General features: G+C 39.7%; 1 protein-coding gene across 7 annotated transcripts; it reads right to left on the bottom strand.

The window, feature by feature from the left end:
• Positions 1-2,156: 2,156 nt before the first annotated feature.
• Positions 2,157-23,940, bottom strand: FASTKD1 (FAST kinase domains 1). 7 transcript variants are annotated; one of them, XM_043525299.1, is made up of 15 exons: positions 23,657-23,938; positions 19,936-20,413; positions 18,872-18,940; positions 17,602-17,727; positions 15,487-15,885; positions 14,015-14,125; positions 12,609-12,740; positions 10,188-10,674; positions 9,254-9,368; positions 8,239-8,367; positions 6,420-6,551; positions 5,759-5,872; positions 5,261-5,396; positions 3,725-3,839; positions 2,157-2,328 (listed from the first exon to the last, which is right to left on the bottom strand). In XM_043525299.1, exons 2-15 carry the CDS (start codon positions 20,268-20,270, stop codon positions 2,239-2,241), a joined length of 2,490 nt encoding a protein of 829 aa, XP_043381234.1. In that variant the 5' UTR covers positions 20,271-20,413; positions 23,657-23,938; the 3' UTR covers positions 2,157-2,238. The 7 variants fall into 7 exon arrangements, with proteins under 7 accessions (XP_043381234.1, XP_043381231.1, XP_043381233.1 ...); XM_043525296.1 differs by having other exon boundaries at positions 3,725-3,842; positions 23,657-23,930; XM_043525298.1 differs by lacking the exon at positions 23,657-23,938 and adding an exon at positions 20,627-20,734 and having other exon boundaries at positions 3,725-3,842; positions 19,936-20,347.
• Between the last annotated feature and the right edge of the window lie 188 nt (positions 23,941-24,128).

The raw sequence follows: 24,128 nt of genomic DNA on the forward strand, positions 1-24,128 counted from the left end.
TCCATGCAGGTGACTTCTGACTAGTTCACAGCTTTTTGCTCCATTTTACTGCAGCCTAACCTAGGTTTCTTCACATGCAGTTCTGCCTTTAATAGCTTAGATAGTTTTTGGATGTTTTGTTTTGCAAGAGGAACAAAATGAAGCACACAGTTTGTGGAGTCCCCAGGGCCCTGTCTGCAAGGGGTAGCCCTCCCGTACAGTACTGCTTTTATGCACTGCCGTAGAAGAGCAATCCACAGCACTTGCAATGCCTGTCAGCTTGATGAGGAGTCCCATGGCCATAGGGGAAGAACCAGCAGGCCGCACCCAGTCTTCCACAGGCCAGAGTAAATACAGCCCCACAGAGTCAGGTATTCTCACATAGCAAAGGAGCAGCTTACCCTTGCAAGCTAGAAGTTTTTTCCCTCAGTCCTGAGCAGATAGCATTGAGTATAATAGAAGTTAATACTTACTGGCTAGTAAAGGGAGAAGTAGTAGCCAATTGCATGATGGCTAGTTTAGAGTTACAGCAGCTTGCCCCTGCCGGATTTAAAGGAAAAGCACAAGAAAGGCATGCTGGGACAAAGTTTCTGTTAAAAGGCCAGCCCACCTACCAGAGGAGCCCTAATGACCCCGCAGTCATAAAGAAAATTGCTCCTGAGAAAGGTTGCTTCTGCATAGCATTGCTTCACCACACCATCCATATCTCCCTCCAACAAACACTTTCTTGTCTGTTCTGTTCCCGTCTCCTGCATCTCATCGTCTTAGGTTTTCTCAACAATCCTGAGTGCTTGTCAGACTACTGGAAGCCTTGTTACTCTGGAGATAGTTTGGGGAAGTCCCTAAAAAGCCTGACATCAGGTAGGCATGGTGTTACCTCTTCCCCCAGCAGTCCTAAGAGAGTGTTAGAGATTTCATTATGACAAGGGCCTTCCTGATACTCTACTTAAGTTTTCAGCACATATTCATAGTTTTGCCCTCTGGTGCATTAGAAAGCCTCTCCCTCACTTATAGAAATGCCATTCAATATTTTGGAAAATGAGTAAGAAAAGTAACCCCAAAATCCCCCATTAACCATTAAAGGCAGTGCTGTTCTTTAGGACACTGAGGTCATAAGCTCCATCTCAAACTTAACAATATTGAATAATGTGTACTCTCTTTCTAAGCAGAGAAGTTATCTTACTCATATTTGAACTTAAGTCTGGCTGCAAGCTGTGCCATGTAATATCAGATACTCTCATTAGTTTTTGGAAGGTCTTTGCTGTCTTCCACCAGTCTTCCAAATATAATTCACCTTTAACTTCCGCACTGTTTTCTCTTTAATTTGTATGTAATTTTATTGCCAATGGGCTGGTCCAATGAGAGCTTCTGTGCAAATGAGCCATGTGCAATCCCAAGCTCTAATAAAATCCTTCAAGTAGTCCTACAGTACTCCTAGAGTAAAGTCCTTTAGCTTTCCCTGCCCCTGCCCCCCATTTTGGAAATCCTTTAATTTTATTTGCTCTATAGCTATAGTTTTACAGCCACATCATGAGTTGCATGTGAACATTGTGCAGTGCAGATTGGGGGTCTGATTGGGTGCCACACCTTTGGACTAGTTTACTTTTTGGGGCCCAAGAAATATTCAGGGAGGTCCCAGCCACACTCCCTACACCAGAGGCCCAGGATTCCCCACCCCAGAGGAAAATCCTCATTAGTTTCTAAGTTTACTGCCACTTTGATGGACAGGTACCAAATAGCTGCAGTATGGCCAAGAAAGCCTGCTTTAATACGTTTGGTTAAGATTCTTGCATTCCCAATGTTTCTGTGCTACTAGTGAGATTCTGCATTCACTTCTTGTTATCCATTTTGTCACACACCAAAAAGCATTCCTCATTTCTGAAGGATTTCATGCTGTATCTGCAATAACATTTCCAAATTTTTGTTTGATAAATGTTGTGTGTCCTCCCCAATCCCTGCTGAGGAAGTGATAGTATCATTTTATGGTCAAGCTGCCAGAGTCCCAGTTGGTTGCAAGCTATAACTTGGTAATAATGTAAAATTTAACTTTATCACTTTTTTAGACCTTTGCAACCAGCCAAGTCATTGATAAACTCAGGATTACGTCTCTAATCTCCTGATTCCCAGTGCCTTATTCAGTCAAGCCTATAAAGAAATTTCAATGGAGAATAAATGTCTTAAGGTTACAAAATATTTAATATTACATGATAAAGTTAAATGTTTATATGAAAATATATATTCATGATTGTCTCTTCTATATTAATTTGTTTCAAATATATTCTTTTTCAGATACTCCATCCATGCATCTTTTGATGACAGCTCCATGGAATTCCATTCAAAGTGAGGAATCTGTAAGACAGAGTTTGCACGGTAACTTACTGTTAACATTTCTTCTTGTTAGACACAGTGTCATAGTAGATACACATATGCAATACGTGGCACCTTTTATTTAAGACCCATGCTCTCCATTTTAAGATACGGAAGATTGAAGATTGTTATAGGAGATAAGATATGGAAGATTGAAGATTGTTATATGGGCTATGCTTCATTTTTAATATTAGGAATTTCTTAATGCTAAATGTATTTGCCTGGTAACAGTCAGCTTGCTTTCATATAATAATAGTAGAGATGAAGGACCAGATGCTCAGGTGGAGTAAGTTGGCATAGCTCCATCATCATGTCATTTCCTGTCCTAATGTCAAAATACTTCTAATTAAGGACTAAATCCTCCACTGGTATAAACTGGCAATTTACACCAGCTGAGGATCTGACCCTTAAATTTTAAAAACTGCCTCAGACAGGAAATGACATGATAAAAATTGGGTAACATATAGTGTCAGAAGAATACCAGAGGGAGAAAATTAAGGGTATTCAAGCTGTCTGAAGAACAAAACTGTAAGTCACATGGACGGGATTCTGTTTCAAATTACAGTAGATGAAGCAAGAGTTAGAGTGGAACCTGCTTATAGTGAAGCTTTGCTTCTAGGGTATGTCTACACTAATTTGGAGGAATAATAAACCTAGATCTCTAATCCTCCACTGGGGCAGCTCCACCACTTGTAGCAACAGTGGAAGCAGTAGCGTAGGCAGGACATGTGTTTTTATCACTATGTCTGGGCTATACACCACAGTGGTAAGTGTCCATGCCTTGTCTATCCCACAACTTCCATGCTGGAGCTGCACTAGTGGAGAATTAGGCAGTCCTAGTGTAGAAAGCCCCCACTTGAACTGAAGTGGAGCAAAATTTCCAAATTGATTCAGTGCATTTCAATGGACTTTCACTCCTTTTAAATGGAGCTTCTCTCCACTTACAAGTGGTTCCAGTCTGGCATTCCTTTTAGAAGGCAGCAATCTTCTACCAAGGAGTGCTGCATTCCAAAGAGAGTAGCACATCCCTCACTTCCTCTGTTTGACAGCAGAGGCAAAGCAGCCACTATGCTATAGTGGAGGAAGGGTATACAAGATCATTTGCCTTGTTTTGCTGCAGCTGCTCCTAGTGAACAGGAACTAGACAACACACTTTCCATAGCTATTTCCTCCTGGTAGGGAAAAATACTGTCTTTCCCCAACAACGTTACAGAGCCTAGAGAATCCCCTGCAAATACAAGAGAGCATCCTGCCACATATGCCCTCTCCTGTTAAAGAGAAACTGTATAAAGTTTTTGAAGGGGAGAGCTTAGAGGATTCTATTGTACACACCAGTCCAAATATAAGATATTGATATAACAGATTGTGTGCACCATACCTGAACCACCTGGTACCCCAAAATTTCCAGGTGTCTCTTTTTCATTGCAGTGTCTCCTTTGAGGTGATATGAATTTTTGCAAAAAGCTTTAGAATCCAGAAACTCCACAGCAATTCTGCTAACAAACAAAATAGTTACTTTCAAATATTAGTAGGATGTCTAGTAATGTTCCCCCTATTCAATTACAATAGTTGTAGTCAGACTACCATTAGAATAACCTGAAAACTAAGGTTTAAAAATTTAAAGAAAATTAAACTCATTCTTTAAGTCAAGACTAAATTTTCTTCATATTTATCTAGACAAATATGAACTCTAGATGGTTCCCAAAAGCTTTTCCCTTTTACACCTCTGGTAGTTGCAAAACAGGAAAACAGCCAAACCAACGTTTTCAAGGTAGACACTTTTGTTGCATCTCCCTACATAATGTTTGTGCATTTAATTACTGATTTGTATAAGCAATACCTGATTTGCACATACAGAATAGTAAAAATATCCCTGAAAGGAAAGCTGTCGGCACAAACACTGTTAAAGACAAAGTTCAAAGAGGAAGCCTTAAATATAGGCATGAAGGACTTAAAAAGGCAGCCAACTTGAAACCAGTCTGCCTTTGGAAAGGCAGCCAACACAGCACAGGTGTAATATCAACTGCTCAAGCTCAGGAGCAAATGTGTTGCTACATTTAGAATAAAATACTACTGATGGAAAAGCCCTTCTAGCTTATCAGCTTTGCCATTATCAAACCACGTAGACGTACAAGATGCCAAGTGTGTTCACCCAATGGGAGCACATGCACATTTTTTGGAAGCAACTTCTAATTAGAGTGTGCTGTTGCCATTGAAAAGTCAGTGTTTATTAACAGTTATCATGTGCCTGTTTCTGAACAAGACCAGCACAAGGCAAAGGTTTAGCATCTCAGATACTGCTGTGGTGACTGTTGACTGACTTTTTGAGCCAACCACTCTACACTTTAAAACTTTATACTTTTTTTTGTCCTTTACATCCGAGAATGCTAAAGCTCATCTACAATTCTTAACCCTCCACAGCCTGGCGCTGTCCTCTGGGTGAGTTGTAGCTGCATTTTACAGGGGGAATGCTGAGGCACCGAGGATAAGGACCTCATCCTTTTAGGTTCTCCACACCTGCAACTTCACTAGGTTCAACAGCAGTTGCACGAGGTCTGCAAAGCAACAGCCTTTGAGAAGTCAGGGCTGTATGGCTAAATTTCTGCATCACAGCCATTCAGTGCACCTACAAATGGCCAAAGAGGCTTTGATTTCTTACTTTCCAAATAAGAGGGGTTAAAAAAAAAAAAAAAAAAAAAAAAAAAAAGAGTTGGGGACATACTGATATCAGGTGTTCACAAGGAACAGTTGTCTCTCCTGCCTCGCACTCAATATCACTTCTAATCACAGGAGGTGTGATGTGTATATTAAAAAGAGAAGCTACAGCCAGCATGAAGGGTAAGAAAAAGGCTGAATATACAAACTTGGTTCATCTACTTAGCAAAATCTAATGTATAGAAAACCATGTACTAACCTCTGTGCTCCCGGTGGTAGCCCCTTCTTCCCCAGGAGCTGGATGTCTGGTCCCCACTGCACTAAGTCAGCCAAAACTATACTCTGATCCATATAGGGAAGAGGCTTTTTGTTTTTATCCAGAATGCATTCAAAATCTAAGAAAATGCAATAACCCAGTACACTAATCAATATAGGAGGAAAATGGATCTGATTTACTATCTAGAACATTTATTTTAAGAAAAACTAAGTTACCGTTATCACTGGAGTTATCAAATATTATTTTATATAGGGCAAAGTGAGTTGTGGGGCCTTTTTTCAGACCCACTTTGTATCTAGTTTCCAAAATAGCAACACTCTGCTGGATGGCTTATTATACTTAGACATTTGGGGCACAATTTGCAGATATTATATAGCAATGGAGTTAGGGAGAAGACTCAGGCCTATAATAATCCCTACAGGAATTAACTGTGGACTAGTGGATCCAAGGCTATTTCCACCAAACTGGTTAACCACCCACCTATTCCATAGTAGTAAGGCGTGAGAACAGACACTTTGGCATACTGGCTTCCTCCCAAGATCTCCCCCAGCATTCTATGAATCTGCTGTTGTGCTGTATTTGTGCTGCCATTGCCTACAAAAGCGAAACGGACAAATTAGAGCATCAACATACAGGCCTGCAGGCTTGAAATAAAAATAGTGTCACAGTAAACAGAAAACTGCAATCGTTACACTAGATATCTCAAAACAGACTGTGGGATGAAAGCATTTCTGCAGAACACTAAGGTTGGTGGTGTTCTACTTTTGTAAGCTAACCTTTCACAACCTACATGTAGCTCCACCACCTTTGAGGAGAAGAGTGGCAGCCAGGTGCATAAATGGCACATACCACAACAAGGTAAGAAGGAGGGCAAATTTTGCCCAAGCACACTGGAGTAAACCCTTACTTTTTACAGGTACTGCCACAGGATATTTTCACATCAATGCAGGACAAATAGGACATCCATTTTTAAGGTCTCATCTGACTTCTTTTTGCGCTAAGTATTACATTCAGTTATCAGCTTTTATAGTATACTAATAAATAATCCCATTAAAATGCTACAAGAAATGTAGCACCTACCAAACTGTTGGTCCTCCATAACTAACAACAGTAATGGCGTTGCCGCTCCTAAAATACTGACCTTTACGTTGTATCTGCTGACAATAGCGCTCATGAAACCAAGGGATCTGAAACTCAGGGCATTCCAGACACACGGCTCTGTTCAATTCCATCAGGCGTAACCGGACCCTCCAATTTAAGGTATCTGGTAGGGCTAAATTTAAAAAGTCAGGTGGAACACAGGAAGTCTGGAGGGCATTCAAAATGGCTACTTAATTAATGGAGAAATAGCCTTTCCGCTAGCAGTGCATTAATGCACTTACATTCAGAATCTTACACAGAATATGGAAATCCCTCAACTGGAATATTTTCCTTCTCTTTTTATTCAACAATAAGGCATCAGAAAAATACAGCCATTCAAAACATCTCTTCTGAATTTCCTACCCATCAGCTCTTCACTAAATGGCAGGGGGCCAGCCCAGCAGCCTAGTTGTAGCAAAATGTGTATGGGGGAACGGAATCAAAGTTTGGAACTAGAGCTCACCCCTTTGGTTACAGAGAGAGAAAGTCTGGGAGGAGTCTTCTGTTGTGTACAAAACCTCCACACTGAGCTATACATGTGACATTTCCTGAGCTACATATGTGACAGTATTCTTGTAAGATTCCTGCAGTAATATAATTTATTTCAAAACAGAAACTGGGTCTGGGAAATGAATAACCACTCTGAAAATTTTATGTGAGCTCTAATATGAGGACAAACTAACTGCAAACAAAGCATAAACAAAATCCTTGATGATGCTCAGATTCTCACTATGTCTTTTAAAACCAATACACTGATTTCCCCACTCCTTTCCACCAAGGATTCCAACCATCACCTGAATCAAGTTGTATTTGGAAAAGTGTCTTCCAGGAAGACTCAATTATTTAGAAGTAATTCAATTTCTATATTAGCATACTTATCTACCACACCATTTTGTACCACATCCTACATAATTAAATTAGTTAAATCAGAAAAAAGTAAGCAAAATAATTTAATTTGCAATGTTTATAACTGGTTACAATCTAGGTGTTAGTCTAAAAGGCAAAGAACTTTTTGAAGAACAAACTTTATAAAAGTCAGTGTTTCCTTACGTAACACAGACACTTTAACTAGGTGTTGTGAAACAACAATCATTCTTTGCAGGATAGGGCCTAAATTTAGATAAGATGCAACAAGTGTGTGTAGCAAATCAACAGAGAGGGTGGGGGAAGGAGCACAAGGGTAAACATAGAAATAGACAGCTACACAGACTAACTATGGTACAATTTAGCAGGTTGATTAAAATATAAAACATCTCCCCAAACCATTGCATTCTTAGTAGTATCAAACTCACTCTGTTACAGGAAGAGCCTGTTTGCTAGTTGGCAGATTTGCCAGCTGGTTGAGCAGATGGGATTAAGACTTAAAATGAAAATATACTTGAAATTCAAGAGAAAATATTTGAAAAGACACTCCTCCTTTACTGACTAGCCAAGACAGGAGTTCATGTTTTCCCTACCTCAACCAACAACATCATGACATAAAAGAGCAGAAAACAGCACTTCCTGTCCTGCTCATGTGCTGATGTAATAAGATTTTGCAGAGGAAATAGAAATTTAGGATTTAGTATATAAAAAGTTTGATCCTGAGAGGTGCTAAGCGCCCTTGCATAGAATGAGCTCAGCACATCTCAAAGCCGGCCTTAAGTAAAAGGAAGAAGAGACTGTAGTTACTGGAGTTTCAATGTAACAGTATTTTTTTTTTTTAAATCTACAATCTACTTGGTTACTGATTTGGGATCATTTACAATGTAAAAGGTATTTCATAAAGCTTTACAGTCTTTATAAAAAGCATAATAAAAAACTGAGGGATAAATACCTACTTTCAAGCTGGGCATCCAGTTTGGCTAGGAAATCAACATTAAATATTGCATTTATCAGGGCTGGAGGAAAATATTCAGCAACAGCCAAGGAATAACCAAGCAGTACCAAGAGGTGAGGCTCAAAACAACCTTTAAAAACCAAACATATATTTATATGGATGTATTACATACATTTGTAAAAAGTCTAATGAAAATTGTCTAATGAGCTCTATTCTTCCATCCATTAACATGCCTGACTCCCATTACTATCGATTGGAGTTAAATACACACACACGGACTTGCACATGCCCATTGCTTCTCCAATTTGCCCAGTGAGGGCTGTAAAACTCTAACACAGTAAATTTCAGTTTGTGTTGTAAAATATATTGTTCCTAGTAGCGAGGCTTGTCACACCAGCCAAGTGGAACTGTGCCTCTCCTACTCCACAAAAGCCTGGCCTAATTATGGCATATTCTCTGCAGAAAGAAACTGACTAGTCTTAGAAGAGATAATAGCAAGGTACTACATTACATGGCAATCTTTCATACAACTCTCAAACTATTCTATCAGCCAAGAAATCTGTCTTTGTTCATCTTTTCCTGCTTCACCATTTTCTGGTAATCAACATCAAGATCTTTCCTCTCCCCCAAATAATTAAGGGCCTGATTCCAATCCCTTTAGGAAAGGCCACAGTAATTATTTTTACAGGATTTTCCATTTATCCACATGAATATCAGCTAATTTAAATTCTCACTTTCTTTGTACAACAATTCAAGATATATTCTTAGTCCCATAGCAAGAGCGATTTCTGAAGGCTGAAATAAGGCTGTGAACTTTCATGGAAACACACAATGAATTCTGCAGAACATTACTTAGAAAAAGAAAAGAAAATTAATCCATATGTTTCAATAGCCATCCAATTCCCATTTTTCTCAAGTGTACCTAAATTTATGCCCTGGAAAAACAGTAACTGACACAATTACCTACCATCACTTACCTACCATTACCTACCTACACATTACCTACCATCACTTACCTAAGTGAGAGCTAAAATGTTGGATACAAGTCTCAAAGAACTCTTCACTTTGAGGAGGATCATAATTCATAATAGTGAAGGGGAGGAGAATAGTATACGTTCCAGAAGGATGGATCTGGATAAGAAATTTTAAAATAACCATTTGAAGAGTGAAAAAGAATCAATTTCAACACAGCCTGATGTTGCATTGTAACAAAGAGGTCTGTAACTAATTCAGAAGCAGAAGACCTAGAGTACATGGACTACTTTTAAATTCCAATGATTTCCTTTGCTCCTCAGATTTTACAGCATACAAATATTTTAAAATATACAAAACAGATGAATAATATTTGGAAGTATTGAAATTAAAGTCTCTGCGTCAGGGCAAAAGTAGGAGCAGATAGTTATAGCAATATAAACATTATTCTCTTCTTTCCAAAATCAGAGACATGCCCAGCTTCATTGTCTAAAATCTTCTAGTTTCATCTTAGTACCACAAGACCAGTAAAAATACATTAGGTTTAAGACTGTCAGAGTCTTCTCAGGAGATACTGTATTGACAACTCAGTTGAAAAGGAGACTAACTCATCTGTCCTCTTAGAAAGGACAATCCTTTTTCAGGAAAATTTTCATTCTGGGAGTAAAACCTCCTCTATTTCACACCTGAAGTAGAGTAAAACCTCTAGAACTGCCAATTAACAGGTTTGAAATCAGTAGGTCTCCTGTGTCTTTAATCCCATTCCCACCATTATGTTAATCGGATTCTTTCCAGCCATTACTGAATAATTTACAAAGCCATTGGAAGAGGAGAAATAACACTCACTGCACTGCAATAAAAATATTATAGGAAAAAGGCAACACATATGATCATACCATCAGGAGCCAAACTTCTAAAAATGAACATATATCATCTGACATACTAAAATTATAGTAACACCTGAAGTATCATCAATACCTTGCTTATATGTTGAACTGCCACAGAAGCTATTCTATCAAGTAATGGAGTAGAGCGGTAGTTTGTTTTGACGAAAAAAGATGAAAATTCTAGTACGTTCATCCATGTAATCTGGTCCATCAAGCGCTGACAAGTATTCATTGTTTCTTCAACAAGTATTTCTTCAAACCATTCTCCAGATATATATCTAAGTTCTTCCAGCAGCAGATCCATGTCACTGGCTTTTTGAAGCCTCTGATGCCCGCAGTTACTTAATTTTTGCAGAAGCTTCGCACCTGGTCCAGAAGTGCTTTGCTGATGTGACTGATCATGACGAACCCATCTGACAAGAGCTGTAGCAAAGGCATTCAAATCACTTAAGTTGCACTGAGGCAAAATTGCATCAACTCTGTTAATCACTACTTCATCCACTTGAGAAGAAGGAAGCATGGACAGAACACGAGTTAGCATAGAAATGTCACTGGGTACAACATTAACTTGTAAATAGCTGGAAGAAAGGGGAAAGAAAAACCATCAGTACTGACAAATATAATTTATGGATAAAAATAGCAAATAAATATGTAAATATAAATTCTATTTGAAAAATAAAGCATTAACCACATTAGCCATCTACATTTCAGAAGCTTGCAATATTGACAACAACAATGTGGTAAAAGCTCAAAGCATTGACTACTGTCTTATTTATTGTGAGACCAACATTTTCCTGCCACTTTACTCACTAATATCTGTCACCAAAACTACTGCTATAGAATCACCTGAACCAGAGCAGGTGAAAACAGAGGCATGAAAGCCTAAGGAGCAGAGAACAGGAAGCACTATTTAAATGCAAGCAGATTATGAAACGTGAAAAGAAAAGAAGCTCTCAGACTGATCAATCGGAGGTCAATAGAGCCATCTCCTTGGTGTGGAAACAGTGGAAGCCACATTGCAGAGGATCTAAGAAGAAGCTGAGGCAATGGGACTAAGCTACATGCTGAAGGAAGGAGAGAGGTATAGTGTTAATTGGAGAAAATGAAGTCATCAGATAAATTTTCTTTTCTTGGAATGTGAAATTTAAACCATCCTCTAAGAAATTCAGATGAGCTGGGATGCCTGTTTTTAGGGTTGGTCTATCTTGATACTAGTAGAAGAATTCTGTCCAAATAGCTGCATAGACCAAGAGGGTGGAAGACTTCATAAAGCACCTAGCCATATTACGTAACAGAAATATCTCAGATTTGCCACTCAGATGTAAAACTGCCAGGCTCAAATAGTCTTGCCTGAGATGCAAGAGCAGGCCCTTAGAGAGGAGATCCTGCCTACTTGAAGAGACAAATAAAAACCTTTCCAACACCTGCACTACGTCTGAGTATCACAGCCTTCTTTATCAGTCTGGGATGATGACGAGGATAGTCCCTTTCTCCTCTATCATCTTCTCAATCACTCTTCCTAGTAGTGGCAGAGGGAGGAAGGCACAGAGAAGCTAATTCAGTCAATGAGGCTCTAAGGGTTGCTGATAAAACTTAGATGTCCTTTCTAAGGGCAGCTTTTATTTTCCTGTCTGTTGGGTCCTCTGGGGAAAAAAGTCCCCTTGTCAGGAATTAACACATCCTTTGCCAGGGATACCCCTACTGTATCAACATTGCAGGAGAAGGAAGAGAAATCTTTTGGATTATGAGATTCTGCAGACATTCAGGGCTTGCCAAATGAACCTTTTCCCGGCCTTTCCAAGAGGAACCTTGGACAGTGTGTTAGGGACGTAGACACACCCTTATCCCCAACAAGCCATTCAGACTGAGCTCCTTCCCCCCACAGGAAGGTCAATGGGGGGAAGCCATTGCGGGAGAGCTCCTTTTCTGTGGCTCCTAAAAGGGTCTCCTCATCAATGGAGCAATAGTCCCCCAACATGAACTATTCAGAGTCATTAAACCCCCTTAGCTTTGTTTGGGTTAACTATGGCACAGCAACTTGGCCACGCTCATGAGGTTCCTCAATTAAAGAAGAATACCCTAATCTGTGCTCCTTTCTCTTTCATTTGGGCTGACACCGGAGTCCCTACTTCTCACAAATGGATTATTTTTAGGCATTTCTCCAGGCAGAAATGCCCCTTTCATCATCTCTTCCCACAAACACTAATAAAATCAAAGTAGCAGCTATCAATGATCTTGCTGGAATGCCACCTATTCTAGAGTTCCAGTGTAAGAAGACTCCTTGCCCATTCTTATATTCAATGGAGATCATATTTATTACATAGATCACTACTATGTCTAGAGTCTAAACCACATTCACTTCCCATCCTAAAGTTCATGTGCTTTTTTAGACTTGAATTCCTACAACAGTTTAATTGTTAGTAAAACATTAAGATCTAACAAGTTGTATACAATTGTGAAGTAACAATTGTTAATGTAATAATCAAGTTATATTTACAAAAAGAATACGCACCCAACTACCAATCTTCTTAATTTGGTGTAAAGCTCTGCATTTTGGCAATGCAGGAGCACCAAGGCTTGTGTTATTTTTGCCAACTCTACTGGCTTGTACTTATCCAAGTACTTATGTAGAAGAGAAGCAATTCTGAAACCAATGAGAAAGATAAGGATCAATTCCTTCATTATAATTTTGTGGAAAAACATCACAGAGGAACTTCTTACATCATGAACAAGACATCACTTAGACAACACCTAAGATCCTACAATTTGTTGCGCGTGGGTGAACTGCAGCATCCACATGAAGCCCAATTGACTTCGATGGAGCTCTGTACTGATGCAGCAGTCCATCTGTGCATACTGAATTGTAGGATTGGAGCCTCAGAGACTGGCAACTGATCAGTGTTAGTCCTGTATTATCTCTATACTGTAAGGTCTGACGCGGTCAGACCTCTGGCTTTGCTCTGAGGCGCCTCTCCATTGTTTAATCTTATGAAGATTTGTTTAGGCCAAATGGTTTCAACAATCACTATGAAGTACTAAGACCGCCTCCTACTGCTCTAACAAGGAAAATACGTGCTGACCTTTTACTTTGTCAGTTAAATTTAGAGAATAAGAATCAGTGGACCAGATACTTGAATGGCATAAAATGGAATAGCTTCATCAACTTCAGTGAAACTATACCAGTTTACACTAAGAGAGGATCTGGCTTGGTTGGATACATGAACTAATAATTCAAAATAGAGTCTGATAAACTGGAGAAAAAAATTCAGCAGAAAACCAGATCAGCTAGTCAAATGTGCAGGATCAGTGTGTTTGTTACAGAACACTTAACAAAACATCAGAATATACCAAAATATTCCTCCTGTTCTGGGTTTCTTAACCCAGATGGACAGGCCTGGGGTCAGACCACAGCCTTTTCTCAGACACTCTCCTCCTTACAGTTCCTGGAACAGCTGCTGTTACAGATCCTCCCTGCAGCACCTATATGAGCCTGAGTTCCTATGAGCTCCTTTTTTGCACCAGACAGGGCAGGGCCAATGCAGCTTGTCATATGTATGTATTCTGAATTGTGTGTCTGTATTGTACAACAGATCAGAGAGCCTGAGAGATATCACATATTCATAAACTAGCTCAGGATGTTATTGTCAATTTGGTGAGATCACATGTATTTCAAAGAAATATCCTGAACCAACTGAATCACTTTGGGTCCAGCTGTGACAACAGAACGAAGAAACACAAGCATAGCATATATACACTGCAATATATCCTGGCTTTATCAGCTTCCACTTCCAACCCTCCTCAAATTTGAGCACAATTCTGCCTCATATGTGAGGATGCCTGAGTATTTTTCTGTAGGAAGTGGAAATTGCTTACAACGAGAATTCAATATAATGTTGTATTATTATTAGAAAAATTTACTTTTGAATCAGATGTGAATTTCTACATTCCATTTCTTCCATCGTTTCCACTACTACTAATGCTTGGTGACAGTTAAATTCTTCCACCATTAGTAGTGCAGTTGCTATTAACCTAAAAAGTAAGAGAAAAGATGCATTTTGCTAGTTTCCAACAATTCTCCTGTGTAATAGAGGAGAATACAGTAATCACATTTGTCTGAAGAAGGAGGGAAAAGAGATTTGTACTGTGGGAACTATAGTAGAAAATAATGGAAACAAACTCCTTCAAAATAAAGACCCTCACTTTTTTATTTCCTCCCTCAGCACAGTTGGGTAGAAAAAGCATAAACAACTGGGTAAAAGATGAAAGAGTACATGGTGGGCACATGATTTGAAATCATTCTAGAAGCCAGCAAATGGTCTACTTCTGTAAGAAGAAGAAAAAAAAAATTTAAAAGGAGGCTAAGAGTGAGTCACTGTTAACCAATATGCTACACTCTTTATAATGGGATCTAGCACTGACTTAAACTGGTTTTAGAGGACATAAGAGTGTTAAATTATTCAAAATCAGTCTGCCAATGAATTTCCAAACTTAATTTTTTTGCACAATCAGGTCAAATAGAGAACCAGTTTGTTGGCATCAGTTTGGCCCAGAAACTCTCTATCATAGACCAACAAGTCTACATGAGCACAGCTAACCACTGTCATTTGCAGGACAGTTGCTGCGAGGGGGCACAACCCCACACACCCAAATCTCAACTTTCATTTGAAGTCTAGCTTATGACAGCAAAGAAAGTTTGAAAATGTGACCAAATGTAATCAAGGTTTGCCTGAGTTTGCAGACCGCTTGAAACAATGCTTCGCAGAGTCCCCCGCTGCCCCCACCACCACCCTGGGACTGTATGTAGCATGAGAAGAGCAGACAGAACCAGTCCCCGTGCCCAATTACAACCCAGCAGCTGGAATAAGTACTGGAAGGTCTCCTGCTGTAACCTCTGCTTCTCCAGGACAGAATGGGGAGGAGGTACTCCAGGCTGCTGTGATTCTCATGTAAAGAGAAGACACACATTTTGCTGTCCCAATTTCTTAAGGCTTGCCACTTCCATTCCAAGTGGAGGGCAGGACCACAGCCTTAGTAATGAAGCTATGGGGGCGGGGCTGTGTAGCAGTGTTGCCCTTCCACCTTCCAGACAACAGCTTTTGGGACAAACTGTTACAATATTGTATCACAACGTAACAACAAATTTGCAATCTAAATTAAGCCAACTAGAAAAAAATTGCTTCTCTGCTTATGCATGCATGGATAACACAGAGTAGCAGGCCAGACAAGGATCCATTTTAATAGCATACTGAGCATGGGGAAAACTCAAGATTTGCATAGCTTTAAACACTTGAAGTCTTAGTTTCAGTAATCTATTAGGTACTAGTTTGTGTGAGGGAGCACATGTGTACACACACTAGGCATAAATAAGATGTAAATAGGGCTAAACTTACCGTTCTCGTACTTCTGGTCCTGCCATAGGCCCTAGAGCAGCAAATAATTTTGTGAAACTCACAGGATTGTTACAATCATCAATAGTTTCAGTTAGCTTCTGTTTAATGACTAATCGGAATTCAGTGTTGTTAAACTGTAGTGACTGGTATAGTCCAAGGATAAGACTGATGTTCTCTAGATCAAGCTGACTGGGATTCTCAAGGAAAACCTTATTGCATTTTTCCAGCAATGGACGGTAAGTTAGTCTGACATTTCGAAGAAACTGCACCATCCTTCTGGCATGGTTGAAATGGATGAAATTCACTGTTTCCAACAGAAGTTCAGCCTTTTGTATTAATCGTTCTCGAAAACTCTGTGAGATAACACCAGATATATTGATCATCAAAACCGACAGGACCCTAAAAACATTCAAGAAATTTTACACTTACACACTGAGCTTTAAAAAAACCTAACAACGTTTTTAGAAATAACTAACTAAATCAGAAAATGGACAAGGAAAAGACTTTACGGAGAATGTTGCAGAAGTTCTCTTTTTGAAGGCTGTTTAAAATCCAACCTGAAAAGTAGGGCTGGGCGAAAAAATATTTTCTCCATTAAAGCAAAACGATGAAAAATTCTGTTTCTGCTGGGATTCATAAAAAAGTTGGAATTTTTCTGCTATAAGGAAACAGACCGTTTGCAGATGTAAACTGCTTGGGATGAACCTTTGTCATGTCTGATAAAAAAAAACTGCAAAAGCTTGGGCTCAAAGAAAATTAAAATACAAAAATCAGTTCTCAAGGGGGAGTTGAAAAGTAAGAAAGAGAGGTGGCCTTCCTCCTCTTCTCCATATCCTAGGTAGACCTTTGGTGAACCAACCACCCTCGAGGTCAGTAAGTCCAGAACACAAAAGCTGTCCAACACAAGGGATGTTTTGAAGATTAGTTACTTAAATTTTGGAAAGTGCTCTGAAGAAGAAAAATGCAAAACAAACAGAGAGCATCATTATTACTATTCTCAGTGGCCATTAGTGTTCGATTTAGCTTCAACTCCATTCTTGAAAAACTACCATTCTCAGGGCAGGAGATATCATATCCCCTGCTGTTTACTTGAGTCTAAAACAAGGGTGGGCAATAATTTTCACAGGGGGGCAACTCCACGAATTTTGGTAAGTTGTCACGGGCTGCACATTTCTACTATATTAATGGAGGGGTTCAGAGTCTGGGAGGGAGTTTGGGTGCAGGAGGGAGCTCTGGGCTGCTGCAGAGTGTTGGGGTGCAGGAGAGGGTGAGGGGTGTGGGCTCTTGGAGGGAGTTTGGTGCAGGAAGGGGCTTTGGGCTGGGGATTGGAGCGCAGGAGGGGGTGCAGGGTCTGGGAGGGAGTTTGGGTGCAGGAGGGGGTTCTAACCTGGGGCAGGGGGTTAGGGTGCAGGTGGGGATGAAGGCTCTGGTTGGGAGTTGCTTACTACAGGCAGCTCCCAGCTGGCAGCACAGCAGGGCTCAGGGAGGCTGCCTGCATGCCGTGGCCCCACACCACTTCCAGAAGTGGCTGCAGCTGGCACGCAGAAGTGTGTCAGCAGCAGCCAGTTCCACAAGCGACGTGAGGCCATGGCAGGCAGGCAGCCTACCTGAGTGCCCTGCTGCACTGCGGGACTTTTAGCAGCAGGGACTCAGAGATTGTGAGGGGGCAGAGGAGGCCGGACAGAAATGTTAGTTATGGCGGGCCAGACAGAAATGTTAGATAGGCTGGATCCGGCCCGTATTTTGCCCACCCCTGGTCTAAAACCTCAGAAAAGGCAAGGTAAGACTCAGAATTAGGGTACAGTAATATCCCCTGCTTTTTCATTAGCACAGTATAAAACTACTCTTTTAAGCAAGCTGTGGACAGTAAAAGGATCAAATAAATTCTTGAACAAGTTTTGCACATGTTTTCCCCAAAGAGACTCAGAAGATGACTTATCTAAATTTTCCCAGACTGGATTCATCCATGAAGACTGACCCTATGCCATTGTACAATTATTTGCCTCCTCCAAAATTTGAAGAGTTGATAAAAAGTCAAAGTCTTGAATAAACAAGGCATAATAATTCTGTACATATTGCATCTAATATTATTCAGCTTCATTGAACCAGAATTACCTTGTGTCCTGTATAGAATCCAAGTTCATGTTCACAATATCAGCTATTTTGCCAGTTAGAGGGCTAGCGTATATCTGTTGTTCATTCAGACACATTGCAAACTTAGATAGAGTTGGCAGACTAAACCTGTTGATACATCAAACAAAAGAAAACTGAACGGTAAACATTATTTTTCTTTCCATAAAAGCATGGAGGTAAAACAACTAATACAATAATTAAATTAGCAAGTAGACAGAAGTTTAAAATTAAGAAACAATCTCTCTGCCCCTTCCCTCCCCCCAAAATCAGACCAATATAAACTGCTTTCCTGATAGGTCATCCCCTAGTAACATTCATGCCTCAACCAAAATAAAATAGAAGTCCATAAGGAGAGAGTTCTGAACATCTTAAAAACCTAAACCTTAAAAAATTTGATTTTCATATCAAAATAAGACAATAAGAAGTGTGTGTACACAGTCTGGTAAAGTACAGAAGGAGTTCCTAGGTTTAGTAAGGCCACTGTAGTGGAGTGGTTAAGATTATTCTATCATGCAGTAAACTGCTGCCATGTTGGATAAATGTTGCTGAAGTGAATCTGAAAGTCACCTGGTGTGGGTATTAGTATGCAGTACTGGCTTTTCACTAGCCTGTCTGTGTGTCTTACCTAGTAGGCTAGGACAGACTATTCTGTCCTGTTGGTGACAACAGAAGAGAGTGATGCCAACCCCTGCATTCAGCCAGGGACTGAGGAACAAAAAATGCAATCTCAAAATAAACACAAATGCAAAGAAGGAAAAATACTAGGGTTCTATACTAAAAGTCTTTTCCAAAATTAAGATGGTGAGGAGGAGAGGGACATATCCACCATTAAAGAGCAGGACAAGAAGCATATCCCTGCTTTATTTATCAATACAAAACTGCATGTATGCCCTCTTTGAATTTCCTTTGTCGGTGGTGTATGTGTTCACACATCTAAATATAATCTTAAATCTGCATTTATTCATCTAGATACAACAGCCTCTATTGTTTAGTATCTGAGCACCTCCATTGGCCACCTGCAATTCAAAACTCCATCAATACTCAAAGCTTGAGTATGTTAACAAAACAAAACCAGTTCAAAAGAGGAGACAATCCAAAAAGATAGTTGAGGTTTAAAATAATGATATAAAATACTTAGATAATGTCTAAAACTCTAGTAAGCACCGTGTGAGAGAACTTTTATAGACATTAACTCAAGCTGAACATGCTTGTAATTTACTTCTCTCTGGAGGTAGAATAGCATAATACTTGCCTTTCTAATCTTCTCCATGCTTCCATGACCAGCTCTTCTACCAGAGAATCATGGGCCTCAACAGTGAACCTTCATAATGATTAAAGACAAGACAAACCAGGCAGAGGTGCATAACTCTTAACATATGCTTTAAAAGAGCTACACAGACTCTAGTAAGAGAGTTATATCCAGTAATAATTTGCATTTCTATGGCACCTTCCAACCAAAGGTCTAATTGCGCATTACAGATGTTAATGGATTAAGCATCATAACACCCCTGTGATGTAGATAAGTATTCCCATTTTACACATGGAGAAACTGAGGCACAGAGACATTAAGTGACTTGTCTAAAGTCTCACCGTCAGTATGGCAAAGCTAGGACAGGATAAAACCCAGATCTCTTTACTTTTAGCCTTGTGTTTTAATCACAAGGCTGGAAGGATATATTTATATAAAAGAAATTAAATAAAAGAAGCTTAGCCTAATACATTTCAAAATAATACAAAATAGTCAGGTTTGTTCATTTTTAAAACAAACACATGTTGCTCACTGGAAAAATTAAATTAGCAGTTATCTCCATTAAGGTTACCAAATGTAAAAGTATAGTTCAATGGACACTATCAACTTGAAAAAAACCCACATTTGTGACTGAGAATTTTTGTACCTAGTACTGTTACATCTATGATTATTAAAATGAGAGAAGATAACAAAAATGTGGTTTTCCCTAACTGAAGACAAATTGAGGGAGGCCAGGCTACATTGTCTAGCGTAGATCCAAGACTTATATTGGTAGGATGGCCCTTGCAAGCATTGTGGATGGAAGACAATCAATGCCAAAGATGCCAAAGACTCATTACATGGACTGAATATTAACGGACCTTAAAGAGACCAATTTGCATGACAGCCAGGAGTACAGTCATGAGTTTTGGAAGAAGGCTATAAAAGTCAAGAAGAAGAAAAGTTGACAAAAAAGTTAACTTCTAAGCCAATATTATTTAACTGAACAATAAAATGTTTAAGATTATATTTACAAGCAATTTACAATTTAAAATTGGTTATATGAAATTTAATATTATACTGCTTACCTCAATACATTGTACAGCGTATCCACCAAGAGATCATTATCCATGAATTCTATCTTGTTTTCAGCTAAAATGCGAAGAGTAAGAAACTGGGAATGATTTTTTACATAGTCAATACTCCTCAACAGCTGGGACTTCTCCTTTTGAAATTTCCACAGTAGATTAATTGCACTTCCAACGTGTTTTTCAGATAATTTGGCTTTGTTCTTTCCAACAAGATCAAAGACCTGATCTTCAGTTGTGCAGCTATTTAACTGGCTCAGCAACGTGTCACTACTCAGAGTTCGAAACTGGCAGCGTCTCAGTGCAAATGCGTAAATATTCCTCAAACAAAGCATTTTTGTCACCTCCACAAGCTACTTTTAAGATGTCCAGAAAGATGTTTTCCTCTTTCACTTTTCATAATAAACAGCTTCTATTAGCAAGAAGATGAGGCATTTTGAGACATACAAACTTGTTTTTCTTGCATCTTTTATAGACACTGTGGGAAGAGGTATAAATGAATTCTAATGTATCTGTAATAGTACTGATTTAAGACAGTTAGGTAAGTTAATAATTAGGAGCTAAAAATTAAAACTATTTCTTTTTAAACATTTGAGTTAATTTCTCTTCATAATACGTCAGACTTAAAGTGAGGCCCAAATTCTTCCTGTGAATGCTCCCCCCATACTGGACATCCAAAAACAGGATTTACCTTGTTCCCATCAACAGACTTCAGTGCTCTTCAGGTGCAGGTCTGACTTCACCAGCATGGCACGTACTGGGAATCACACCAAACCCAAGCCAGCAATACACAGCAGTCTTACAAAAGAAAGAAAACCCATACATTATTTTGAACAGTTGATACGTGGTAGTGAACTTATTCCAGAGGTGCATGGGAGCAGTTGCAATTTTCATTTTTGTAGTTCACCTTTAACTAAAAAAATAAAATAATAATAAAGCCCAAAAAACCCTCCAAAAGCCATCATATGCTTTTCTCAGTGTGGCACACATTCATGACATCATGGATGCTGGTGCACACATAAGGAAACAAATGGGGAGGAGGGATAACTCAGTGGTTTGAGCACTGGCCTGCTAAACCCAAGGTTGTGAGTCAATCCTTGAGGGGGCCATTGAGGGATCTGGGGCAAAAATAGAGGGTTGGACTACATGACCTCCTGAGGTCCCTTCCAAACGTGGGATTCTACGAAACAAAGAAAATTAATCTGTCATGATTTATGTTCCATTTAAACACAAAATAAAGTATTCTGTACAAAAAGCAAACAAAAAATAATTTAAAAAAATCAGAAGGGACAGGAATTTCCCTGCTATCAAGTTGTAGACCATTTTAAGTATTTTTTTATAACCTCAATTTCCTTTCTACTCCAGTTTTATCAAATACTTTTATCTCTTCTATCCATTCTGCACTGTACTGATCTCTATAAAACATTCATTCTGATCTAACTCTGTATTATAAAGGGTTTTGTGATTATTTTATATAACCTTGTCCATAAAAAGTAACTCCAGTGTAGTTGAACTTTTCCTTCTAGAAGCAATGCAACACACTTACTCATTTCCTTGAGATGCAAGCCTTTTTATACCAGTTATGACCTCTTAACATAGGACTTTTATTACTGGTACTGAAATAAGATAAAATGCAGACCAATACTCAATAAAGAGACATTGTAAACTGGAAATCTAGTAGTTTTCAACAAATAAGTTAAAAACATTCTAAGTACTACACTGGTCCCCGCATCCCTTGACAATTTTTGTAATTTTACAATCACATTTTCCCATTTTTCAAAAAATGTTTCTCTCTCCCTTGTTTCTCTGTGTGGGAAAAAAACACAAAATCAGACAATCAAAAGGGGAAACTGATTTACTCTTCAGGAGAGACAGATTTTCAGTAGAAAAGATGAGACTGAGTTTACACAGAGCTGTTAAACTACATAAAGTAAACAATCTAAAGAAACAGAAAATTATTTTTTCTTTCATTCTGAGAGAATGAGAGCACAGATCAAAATTAGGACAACCCCATTATCTTGCTGGCCAACTAACACTGATGCAGATATTTTCCTAGCCTAATTTTACAACACAGTTAAGAAAGCATCACACAAACACTTAAAAGGGGCATTGTCAGGTTAAAAATAATTTTTAAAACATTTCCTTATCTGTGTTACTAGCAATACATAACTGTAAACTAAGTATTTCCCTCAGTTCAGACAATAAGAAATTAGTTGGTTTCAATAATAACTCCCACACTTCCTGACCCTTCATAGGATCAGGGTAGAGGCGAGTGCAGGCTCTGCCACATGTGCTAACAAGCTATGCTGCAAGACAGTGAGAAGGAAAGTAGGTCACTAGCCCCATGGAAGAGAGTTAAAGGAGATGATGACCTTCTCTGGAGATGTTTTGTGTACCACAGGATTTCCCCATGGAGCTCAGAACATCCATGCCCCCAGCTCCTCTGCAGACCCACAAATTCCTCCATCCCAAGGACTAGGGCTTGGGACCTCTGCCTGGTGGAGCTGCACAGTTTCCAATAAACTTTTTCCTTCCTGTAGGCTTTTAACTGAAGCAGATGATTTATCCCAAAGCTCTTAAAAATCCTAGAAGACAACATTAATTCCAATTGTTACTCTTTACAAAGAGAAGTGAAATAAAATGAGTACAGAGTAAAATTTATTTTGCCATAAGCTTTAAAAATATACTGGTCAAAACAAACACACAAAAACCTATTCAAAGAACAGGCTTATTACATAGTTTTCTATGTATTGTACAAAAGATTTACTGAAAGGACAAGAAACTCCTTTAAATTACCCCAGAACAGATTAAACGAACATATTGAGCATTTAAAGTTGGCTCATAAACCAATAAGAACCACAAAGTTCTCAGTTAAGGATGAACTTTATATGTCCTCCAATAACATACTAATAAGGCACATTCAAAAAACCATTTTTAGCAGTGCATTATTGTTTTGAGATCAGAGACATACAACAGGGTGGATTTCCCCCATCACCTAATTGTTTTACTTTTATTGAGTTGTGTCATAGCCAAGGCAGCATCAAGGTTGGTAAAATATTACCTAACTTTTTTTCCTTCTGTTTGCTAACTTCATGCAGTTTATTGCCATGTGCAATTCAATATGCTGGCAACAAGTATTCATACAGTACTTCTAAGATGTAAAGGTCCCATCTGGCCTTAAGAGCTATGAATCTATGTATAGGACTGTATGCCAAGTACTACAGGGGGAACAGTAATTAGCCCTATATTTGGGTGGCCTAACACTTCCCATTTTATGAATACTGTATATAATTTTAAGGTACTTCAACCTCTGCATGGTTTGCAACAGAATTTTAAAATCTGAAAGGGGGATAACTCCAAAAGTCAGAGAGAGGTCTTTTTGTCCCCATGAAAACACCTCCAGATTTAGCTGTTATACATCTTCGAAAACTGGCATGGGAGTATGATGGCCCTCTCCCTGCCATGCCGATGCTTGTGGGGGCAGGCGGGTGCCCATGAGACCCCTGTGAGGCCTCCTCGGATCAGGGTACCCATGTGGGTGCATTCACCCCCCTCCGGCCAAGGGAGGGGAGTTTTACTCTGGTTCCCTGCTGAAATGTCTGCCAGCACTTCAGTAACCCCCAGTTACCAGCTTCCACCCAGAACCTGAGGGACCCAGCCCCCTGGCAAGCGCACAGCTGGAGGGAGGCGCAAAACCACGCGGCTGCGACCGGCCACTCACCGTGGCGCCCCCGAGCTCTTCGGAGCCACATGGCAAAAGATCATCGCCTCAGCCCCCAGGCTCACGCCTGCGGGGGGCTCACGCAGTAGGACCCCGTCTGGCAACCGCACCCCGCTCTGCAGTCCTACTGCCAAGATGCGATGGGAACACACCGAGCTGCCACCCCGAAAACCTCAGGACCAGTCTCGAGCAGTGCAGACGAGACGCCCAGCATGCAATGCTCGAGACGGGCCGCTCAGCCCGACTGGGAGCATTGAATGCTGGGATCAGTAGTCTCTCCTGGAAATAAGGCGGATCATTAACCGATAGACTTTGTGTCCACTGCGTGCATTGCATGCTGGGAGAGTTGTAGTTCCCAGGGTTACTTTCTCTTTACTGGGGAAGAAAGTGGCTGCAATCCATTCAGTTTTATGCAAGTTACATGCAGTCCTTGTTAGGCTCCTGACAAACTACAAGCACTCTGGCTTCTTCA

The sequence above is a fragment of the Chelonia mydas genome, chromosome 11, assembly GCF_015237465.2.
Source record: "Chelonia mydas isolate rCheMyd1 chromosome 11, rCheMyd1.pri.v2, whole genome shotgun sequence".
Taxonomy (NCBI): domain Eukaryota; kingdom Metazoa; phylum Chordata; order Testudines; family Cheloniidae; genus Chelonia; species Chelonia mydas.